Raw genomic sequence first — 10395 nt, 5'->3', positions numbered from 1 at the left:
ATATACATATATATATATATATATATATATATATATATATATATATATATATATATATATATATATACACAAATCCCTCCAAATCCCCAATCCCACAAATTCCTCTGCATCTCAATCAGCGAACACGAAAGAAGCAAAATTTCTTCTAGCAACGAACAAGTACCATTAGCGAGCGAACTTGTGAACCTCCATCAACCATTTAGAATCCTACAAGGTAAGGTTTAGTTGAAGCAGTTATACATATATATTTATTGATGGGTCACGGGGTATGGGCTCAAATTTTTCGGTTGGGGCCAAACCCAATTTGTCGATGACAGGACCAGAGTGCAGGTAAGGAGGATGATCTATGCACATCAGGAGGGAGGGGAGCGCCACCCGCTACCCGCGCCCTCCAGCGCGCGACCGGCGCGACAGCCGCGCCCCTCATGCGCGGCTGGCACGTTCATCCCGAGCAGGCTCCCGGGTGCGTAGTGGCGTGTCCTTCGTGCCTTCTTCTTGGAGTTTGACCGGGAGCTTGGGCACATGGATGGTGGAAGGCTGTCGTAGGAAGACGTGGGATGTGTGCTTGGTGGAAGGGTGACGCCTTATGGATACCGTACGCGTGGAGAGTGCCAAGAAGCCCATCCGCAATATAAAGGGGGGGGGGTTTGGTCCAAGCAAATCATCTCTCAGATCGCGATCCACATAGCTCAGTAGTAAGGTCTTCCTCCCCTAATTGGTGTGTCAGGGTTCAAGTCTTAAGTGGCAGCGCGGTTGGGTATTCTTTACTATTTATTTATTAGTTAGTCCCTGAGTTCATTAATTATTGTATTTGTTTACTAGTTCCCATATTATTTATTTATTTATTATTTGAGCCGCCATTTCTTGGGCCGGTACCCCTGGGGCTTTGTACGTGTTCTGTTAGGCCTCACGCATCAATGTATAATATTACTATTTCTTGTTCCACTCTACGTTATTCTATCTGGTTTATGGTGGACACGGTTTTTTCGTACGGTTGCGCGGTGGGATGTTTTTCGTACGGTTGTGCGGTTGCTTTAGGTGCGTAATTTTTTTTCTTAAAGTGCGTGATTTGTATGCTTAAGGTGCGTGAGTGTTGAAACTTAAGATGAGTGAACCTAAAACTTAAGGTAAGTGAACCTAAAATTTATTGTGCGTCGTTTTTCTTCTTAAGGTGCGTTGTTTTCCTTCTTAAGGTGCGTGATATGTATGCTTAAAGTGCGTAAGTTGTTGAAACTTAAGGTGCGCCATTTTAAAACCTTAGATGCATGGTTTGTGTTCTTAAAGTGTGTGACTTGTGTACTTAAGATGCGTGGTTTGTGTACTTAAGGTGCGTCGGCCTAAAGCTTTAGGTGCGCGTGGTTTGTGTTTTTAAAGTGTTTTGTTTGTGTGTTTAAAGTGCGTGACTTGTGTACTTAAAGTGCGCCATTGTAATGCTCAAGGTTTGTACCGCACAATTGCACGAGAATTATATATATATATATATATATATATAAGGTTTGTACCGCACAATTGCACGAGAATTTTATATATATATATATATATATATATATATATATATATTACTAAATTTCATATACATAAGATTTAAATTCTCCCATCTAGTCTCAGGAACCTAATATTTAAGTCTTATGTATATGAAATTTAGTAATATTATTTTTTGCAGATTGTATATTATAGTTTTTTTTTAAGCATAATTTTGTTATATAGGATTTAAAATATTAATTATATGCAATTTTGTTATATTAATTACCTTATTCCCTTCAAAATAGGTATTACATTTATGCTATAAAATACTATATTTATATTATAAAGTATTATATACAAAGTTTGTTATTACTTTATGGAAAAATGGTCAAATAGGCACTTAAACTTTTAAAAAGTGTAATTAAATGCTCAAACATGTTAAATTGAGACAATGAAACTCAAAAATCGATAAATAACCTATTGTTATAGGTCATTTGCATCAGTCTGGTGATCGGCAACGACCGAGTTATTGCCGGTCGCCTTCTCTTGGGGAAGGCGACCAGATCTCCGGGGGGAAGGCAACCAATTCTAGTCGCCTTCTCCGGGGGGAAGGCGACCAGTTCTAGTCGCCTTCTCCGGCGACTCGCCGGAGAAGGCAACCTTATGGTCAATGGTGATGTTTTTCGGCAATTTTTGACCGATAACTTTATACCGGTAAATTGATTTATTTGACCAAAAATAACATGCTTGAGTCTTTAATTGTATTTTTTAAAAGTTTAAGTGCCTAATTGACTTTTGGTGTAAAGTTTAGGGGACTATTTGAACCTTTTCCCTTTATTTATTACTCCGTATAAACTATCTATTATTACTAAATTTCATATACGTTAGGCTCAGGTTGTCACGGTCTCAAATAGAATTTGCTTTCGAAAGATTAGGTATGCCAACAATGTTATAGATCTCCATTCTCACATCTATATACGTGTAACGCATCCAATAACTTATAATGTTAAATTAAAATTATAGGCGTAACAATGCTTCATCAAGGTTCTAGCCTTCTAGGGGGCAGGGAAAAGTCCATGTCAATAGAAAAATAAATAGTACAAAAGTTGATAAAATACGGTCATACTAAAAAAATTGAGAGAAATAGCTAACACAAAAAATAAAAAGAGAAGGAAAACAGAATAATAGATTATAGATGAAGGCAACTAGCCAGCCAACCATACAAGAAAAAATTGTAAATACAGTACATGAAAGAAACACTTCTAAAAAAGCATCAAACTCTCCACAAGGAAACATTTGTACAGTCACGTTTTGATACATAAACTACCTCAACCTCATTTTTATCATCATTTTTTACACCCTGTAGAAAATCGACTTCCTCTGCACGGCCCTCGGATCGTTGCATCAGAGCCTCGGCTTTTACTTCCATCTACGTATAAACCTTAAAACTACACAATGTACACTTCTCTAGTACGAGGGCGGGGGGCCGACTTTATTTGCAATCGGTCTATATAATATCATCTTTCCTTTCCTTGTGATACGTACAGAGCCACGGCGCTAGACACTCGAGAAATTAAAGGAAGAGAGGTAGCTCAAACTAGCCTCAGTTAGCTGTACATCTTTCTTCCTATAACATCTAAGCTGGATTTGGGATCTGGGCGGCCATCCTCCTCTCTTCATTTTAGAATGGACAAAAGAGGAACAAATTACTCGGGCATCACAAATAGGTTCTATGTATCAACGATAATAAGGGAAAGTATTACTTACCCCCAGCAGCAACGAGCTTCTCAACACGAGCAACAATATGCTTCCCATATGTGTATTTCTTCAATGCATTCAAATGCACTTTTATTCGTGAAAGGATCAACTCACGCTGCTGATCGCTACAAGTTTCCAAAACTTTCTGTACAACATAATTTGCAAACTGATCTTTCATCATTGCCTGGCCAAAAAAAGAGCCAGACACTCAGAACAGAAACGCAAACACAATAACCATTTAGATGGTGTTTAATGATGTGAAAGGATACTATAAGCTTGGGGTATAATTTTCCTCGAACACAAAGATTTATCACGTAAAATATCAGGCAACTATTGTATGTTGCTTCAACATTCCTCATGCCCACAACTGGAAAAGACAAATTTTCAACCAGCAAAGCAATAATTCTGAACTTATACACTAGTTAAGAGTGCGGCGACCAGGGGGGGGGGACTTTCAAGGATGAGCCTCTAAAGCATGAATAAAAGATATCAAAATCAGTGCTAGCTATCAATGGAAGAGAGGAGACATTATCTCTGCCTCATGCACTAGTGATTCCAACCACAATGCGGACGGGACAAAAGAAATATTTTCAGCACTTCACAAATATAGTAATGGAGCAATAAAACTCAAAACATTGCCAAACCTGAAGAGGTTCGTTTTCATCGGTTGTACCAAGCATCTCATTCACTAGTAGCTGTCTTTCACTGGGATCACCAAAAGTCAGACACTTCTCCACAACATTGGAGGCAAACTTCTGCTGGCTCATCTGAACAATCTTCCCAGCTAGTTCCCGTATAATCGCAGTACGCTCGTGCGGCTTTCCATGTTCCAGTACATGCTGTTAGGATTTTTAATCACATGAGACATTTGTAAAGCAGGTACCAAGAAACCATAGTCTCTAAATAAATGGACTTCTATTAGACCTCTATAGGTATAATGGAAAGAAGGCATATATATAAGGAGGCCCCTTTTAAGGACGGGGATGGAATCATGGGAAATCAAAGAGATTGCCTTATAAAGCTTGTTAGACCTAAAAACTTAAACTGGCACTGCCAAATTGTACTCGAGAGTAAATAATGAGAAACGTGAGATATGAATGTCTGACAATAGAATAAAATGATTGATAATTTGATATTACTTGACAACTAGATCTGTAATAATCCATTCCCCTTGCTAAACTTCATTCAATGATAAAATCAGGATATTAAAATCACAAGAAATCGAAAGAGTAAATCTTGTTTTGGCCGTAATTCTACCACATATGTTATAAAGAGTAGATTGTGAGGAAAAGGAGAGTACACTACAATACAGTATATTAAAAGGCTTCAGCTGAGAACAAAACAGAGTATGAGTACATATTCATCAAAAAGATACTTTAAAACGCAGAGCATGTAAGTCCCAAAAAATAAAATAAAATGCTCGGTAGATGCACATCATACCTGTATAACATAATTACCATACTGATCCTGTGCCAACATGCTTACTGATCCTAGAATCTCCTCCATCATTTTACTTTGGGTGTTTGGATCCTTGCAGTGTTCTAGTACTCTCTGCCAATTACAAAAATCAATTAGTAATCTCCCCCAAATAGTGCAAATCTAATGAAGCTAACTCCTGATACATTATGATTTTACCTGTATAACACGACACCCATATGGATGAGTGGACAGAGTCACAACTTGACCAAAAAATGTTGAAACAATAAATTGAATATGATCCTCTGGTACACATTCAATGCACTTCTGGATTACATGATTCCCATTCTGATCACGTACGCAGCGCATGACATGACCATCAAGCTCTTCGACCATTTTAATCTTCTGGTCCACATCAACCACCTCGATTACCTGCAGTGCAACTCAAATTCATTTTTAATCCAGTTTCAAAATCACATGGTTCAATTAAATGCTTAAAATATTACCAAATTACCCACCTAAGCAAACACAGCATACTTTTTGTGCAAAGACGAGGACTTCAACAATAATCAGAACCAAAAGCATAAGTTAACACTAGAAACTAAATTCTTTCATTACTTGGTAGTTCAGCAATATCACATCCAGTATTTAGCATACAGGTATTATCAGGAGGATTTTGACATGTTAGAGATTTGCAAATTTGGTTCCTTTACCTTCTGTATCACTCGGCAACCATACATTTGGAGGCTCAGTGTTAAAACACGCCCAAAGAGCTTGCTAGCCAGTTCTCTCCTCTGAGATGGCATTCCATGTTCAAAAAACTGAAAAGAAAATATTAAGTTACAGAGAATCTAGTTAAAAAGTAAGAGCAAAGCACATCCTCCACTCAGCAATTATACATACTCTGGACAAGAGCAATATATACCTTCTGGATTACATAATTGCCAAAGACATCTGTCATAAGTGTAAGTGCCTGGGGAATAATTTCTTGGAAGACCATGTTAATCTCCTCAGTAGTGGCAGTCTCAAGTTTTTGTTGAATGAACCGGCTGCCATACTGATCCGCACTGATGCAGAAGAAACAAAATTTATTAGATTCAAGTCTACCATATACACAATTCAAAAAATAGATATATATTTAACTGTCACACACCTGAATTCGACAACATGACCAGCAATCTCTGATAGCTCAAAGCATTTGGTTTTGTTGCTCTTGAACTCTTCCAGCAGAGAGGATGCAAAGCTGTTTTCCATGTTATCCAAGTTCCAAGGTCCAATCACGCCCGCACCAAAGTTTCTCATACCCCCACCAACTCTCATATTATAATCACTGTGTCTGATAGGACTACCAGGTCCTACAGGAGAGTTTGGAATGACAGGACTAGTCAACAGACTTCCAGGATAAGACAAACCAACTCTAAATCCAGGATTACCATAGTATCCATGATGGCCAGAACCAATATTTTTGCTACTCAGCGGAACATTATACTGTGATTTCTGGGGAGATAGCATACTACCAACATAGGCTTTCTGAAGCAAGTCCGTATATGAATTACCAAGATAGTTCCTGTCCATGGAAGGATCATTATGTGAAGCAAACTGTAGCAAGTATTGAATATACATTGGATCCATATATTGTGCCTGTAGACCACTGCCTGCCATCTGATTTTCCATTCTACCAAGGTTCTGGTCCAAAGAAGCAGAATTCAGATTTGATCCTGTAAACATTCTTGAGTCCATCGCAGGAACAGCCATAGCAGATGCAGCAGCAGCATTTTCAAACAAAGGAGGCAAATTATAGTTGCCACGTTGGGTAGACAGTTGATTGGCTGAATGGCCGTTCAAACTGTAATTTGAAAAGGATGAATTTGGACTGTCCAGATTTGGACATTGAGAAAGCAAGTCACCTTCACCACAGAGTGAAGTAGTCAGAGACCCTTTGTGGTATGAGCTACCAGAAGAAACAGAAGATCTACGAAGGTCAGCTTGGATGGCAGATGACTGAATGTCTGACCCGTTGGTGTTGTTAGGACCAGTGTCACCATACTGTAAATTCATATACTTACCATTGGAAGATGCAAGATACTGCTTTTCAGATTCAGATTTCTTCAAGTAAGCATGTTTCTTTGCATTACTTTGACCAACTGCAAAAATAGAGAGATAATAATCATGTCCATCAGTATCATCAATCAATTTCATCATAAGAAAGCAGAGGATTCTGTGTCCATCATACCATTTGAGAGGTTCATGCTAGATAAAGAAGCAACCAGATCTGCAGGTTCATTTGCATGAGAAGATACGCCATTGAATGAGTTTGGACTATTAATATTTCTTTTTTCTGATGTGATGGCCCTTCCAGCACCAATAGGAGTAACAGAAGGATTTGGAGCCCTGGCAATGTGTTGAGGATCAGGAGTGGTGCTCCTTGACAAGCCTAAAGCAGCAGCATATGAATATGATGTGGGTGGCGCAACGTGTTGAGCAGCAGATGAAACCTGAGTATTTGATGCAGACCTTAAAGGATCTGAGGATGAATAGTCATGATGAAGATTAGAAAGTTCAGTTTCAGCTGAAGCCAGGGTATCACCACTATCATCATAAGCATTACGGCTAGCTGGCCGTGAATGATGTCCAAGTGCAGGAGTACAGTTGAAGTCATCCTGCAATAATCAGAAGTTAGCCCAATAAATTGATAATTGGAAACTGCATGTTCTAGAGAAAAAAGATGAATGTCTTTCCTTTGGCCAATGTCATCAATTATTATTGAACAAAATATTGCTGTGGTGGTCCAATGACTTAAGAACAAGGCACAATTAGGGTAGGCAATAAGCCAAATGGCCAGAAACAATCAACCCATACAATTGAATGCGTAGATTGAGCAATACTTAAGATTTTAACTACTACTTTTGAAGAATATACCAAGACGGAAAGATGGTTGGAAGCAAAATTTTCATGCTCAGCATCGAAACAATAAATTTAATGTTTATGAGCAAGCATGTGTTTCCTGAGGGGGAAAACGGGTCACTGTTCAGAAAATAAGAAGTTACATTCATACGCAAGCATAGTTGAGATTAAAATTTTTCTCTTTATTTTCAATGTAGTATAGAGAAGAAAAAAAGGTCCATTAAGCATGAATAATTGAAAAAAGGTACACAAGTTTTAACTTAACTCCCAGATTAAACAATTTATCTTGAACTTATAGGGTGCAATGCCTGGAAATACATAGCATTCATCAGGAATTACTTAAAATCATTAATCAACTACCACATTTCCCACAAAAATACAAAGTGGGACAACAGAGTAAAAATCCGTATCACAGAATAGAACTACAAAAGACATGCACATAACAGAGATTAAAAAAAAAATTTTAAAAAAAACAAAAACAAAATTAAAAAAGAGCATGCACAAATTTTATAGGGTAAAATTAAGTGAGAAGCAACAAATGTTCAGCTAAAACCATCATTGATCACAGATGATAGAATACCTAGAGTGTGTTTAATATGCAAAGGCAAACCATAAAATACAATGAATGAACCTAAAGCATTCAATTGTAAAGCCAAAATAAGCTCAGAAAAATACAATATAAACTTCCACATATTCACCTGAAGTACCTCAGCAATGCTCTTCTGTTTACTACCTAGCCCTAGTCCAGGCAAACCAATGAGTCCATCACCACCCCACTCAACTGAACCCCCCTGTAAGTTGTCAGATTCATTCTCTGCTTCCTGCTTCTTAGAGTTAAATCCAGGAGGCATTGAGAAGAGGGACCTCCCAGAAGCGGCAGTATCATTCTTGTTAACAGTCCTCCTTTCCCCAATTGTAGAGGCCCCACCTTGTAATCTTTGAGCAAACCGCCAGTCCTCCTTAGACAATAGCGGAGGAGGCAACCTAGGGTTGAGATTCACATTGGAGTAATAGTAAGATAAGTAAGCAGGATCGGACCTAAGTTCCTCTTCCGATATAGAACCATTCCCAGTTCTGTTCCAGGCAAACTCCTGAAAGGTAGAGTTTCGAGCACCGCCGCTAGCGCCACTGCCAAGACCACCTGCCCCTCCATGGTTAAACAGCCCACCCACCGCACTTAATGAACCCTCCACAGTTGGAGGCGCCGACCCACTTCTATACAAACTCAGCTCCTTTTCAAGATCGTCGGCTTCTTGCCGCCGCTGTTCGCGAAGCAAAAATCCTATCTCCTTCTCCAACTCATCATCGAAGGAGCTCTCGTTGGTACCATTCATTGGCCTCCTATCCAATTCAGATAACATATTCACGACTTCAAAAGAATACACCAATTAATCATTCCACGACCAACAAACCCTAAAATCCCGAAAACAAAAACAAAAACAACCAAAACCAAGCAGTCCAAATTCAAAACTAATAAAGGCCCGCATGAAACAACTCAAAAATCAAGCCGTTCTGAGCTCATAAAAATACAATCTTTGATTATCTAACTCAGATAAAGTTCATGCTTTTATGCTAAAAATCTGAGCCCTCTGCGATCACGCAACTGGGAAGCACAAAAATCCGCATATTTCCGCATAACTCAGTACCATGATTGAAGGGTAAAAAAACAAAAGGAATTCCGAAGAGAGTATCAGATAAAAGAGTAAGCAGACAAGTGAGATAGGGTGGAGGTTAAGGTTGAGAGAAAAGGGGGAAAGAGATCATTCTGGCGGCGAATTTTTTTTACGCAGAACCCCTTTAGGGTTTTGTTTTGCAACCACTCTGCGAGAAGGTTAAATACACCAAACTACTCCATAATTTTATAAATAAAATTTCAAATAATCTTGAACAATAAAATATAGACTATTATAAATAATTAATTAATTAACAATAATACTTTTTTATAAATAGAGAATAAAAAAATTAAAATACTCATAATTTTTTACAATGTAATAATTATTCTACAATATTTTCTTAATCATTTTAAGTCTGTTCAATCTCACAACCACCTATTTAAAATGATAACAGAGAAGACATCATATTACATGATAGTTTGCATAAAAAAAATTTAATTATCAATCGATTTTTTATTATTTAATATAAAAAATTTATAATATAAAATATTTAATATCTATGCTACAAGTATATTTTATGCTTTATATGTTTTAATATTATACCGGCCATTTCACTAAATATATGAATTTTTATTTAATTTGTGTTTGGGATGGCTTCTATAATTTGCCCTTCATTATTGGGGTTCATCCATCATGCTAGGGCATCTATATAACCCAAGAGATTTAGAGGATCATTTGGAGTAAAGTAAGTGATGATATGGAGCAACGATAAGATAACACTTAAAAAATAAAAAAAGATAAAAAAAAAAAAAGGGTATGCATGAAGTCATGTAATAATTGATAAAGTTACGTATTATATATGTAACATTCTAGTTGTTATAAGTTGAGCATAATTTTTTATTAGTCACATATTTTGATATTTAATTTTTTAGTTGTTCTTATACAATGTTGTGAAAATAAATAAGTATTGTGTTGATGATATGAAAAAGATAAATCCTTAAAATAAAAAAGAAACAAAAGACATGTTTGAAGCCATTGCATGTTGTGCACAAATGTTGCGTTGCTAGATGTCATAGGAGCAATCACAACAATAGTTTTTTGTTAAGAGTTTTTTTGAAGGGTACGAGAGATATGTTATTGCAAATGCAACTTTTTTTTCTCAAGTTTCAAAAATGAAAGAAAAAAAAAACAAAAACAAAAACAAAACAAAACAAAAGGCTAGTGTGCACTGGGCACACTA

The 10395-nt window shown here is 37.2% G+C and overlaps 1 protein-coding gene across 2 annotated transcripts; it reads right to left on the bottom strand.

Annotated features, from left to right (window-relative positions):
* Nucleotides 1-2624: 2624 nt before the first annotated feature.
* On the bottom strand, nt 2625-9352 carry LOC116024857 (pumilio homolog 2-like). 2 transcript variants are annotated; one of them, XM_031265868.1, is made up of 10 exons: nt 8241-9352; nt 6872-7298; nt 5792-6782; nt 5564-5705; nt 5352-5459; nt 4858-5070; nt 4663-4773; nt 3867-4061; nt 3232-3406; nt 2625-3138 (listed from the first exon to the last, which is right to left on the bottom strand). In XM_031265868.1, the coding sequence occupies exons 1-10, from the start codon at nt 8901-8903 to the stop codon at nt 3101-3103; spliced, it is 3063 nt and encodes a 1020-aa protein (XP_031121728.1). In that variant the 5' UTR covers nt 8904-9352; the 3' UTR covers nt 2625-3100. The 2 variants fall into 2 exon arrangements, with proteins under 2 accessions (XP_031121728.1, XP_031121729.1); XM_031265869.1 differs by having other exon boundaries at nt 8250-9352.
* Between the last annotated feature and the right edge of the window lie 1043 nt (nt 9353-10395).

The sequence above is a fragment of the Ipomoea triloba genome, chromosome 7, assembly GCF_003576645.1.
Source record: "Ipomoea triloba cultivar NCNSP0323 chromosome 7, ASM357664v1".
In the NCBI taxonomy this organism is placed as follows: domain Eukaryota; kingdom Viridiplantae; phylum Streptophyta; class Magnoliopsida; order Solanales; family Convolvulaceae; genus Ipomoea; species Ipomoea triloba.
Note: the sequence above shows the minus strand (reverse complement) of the source record. Positions and strands in the feature narration are given on the sequence as shown.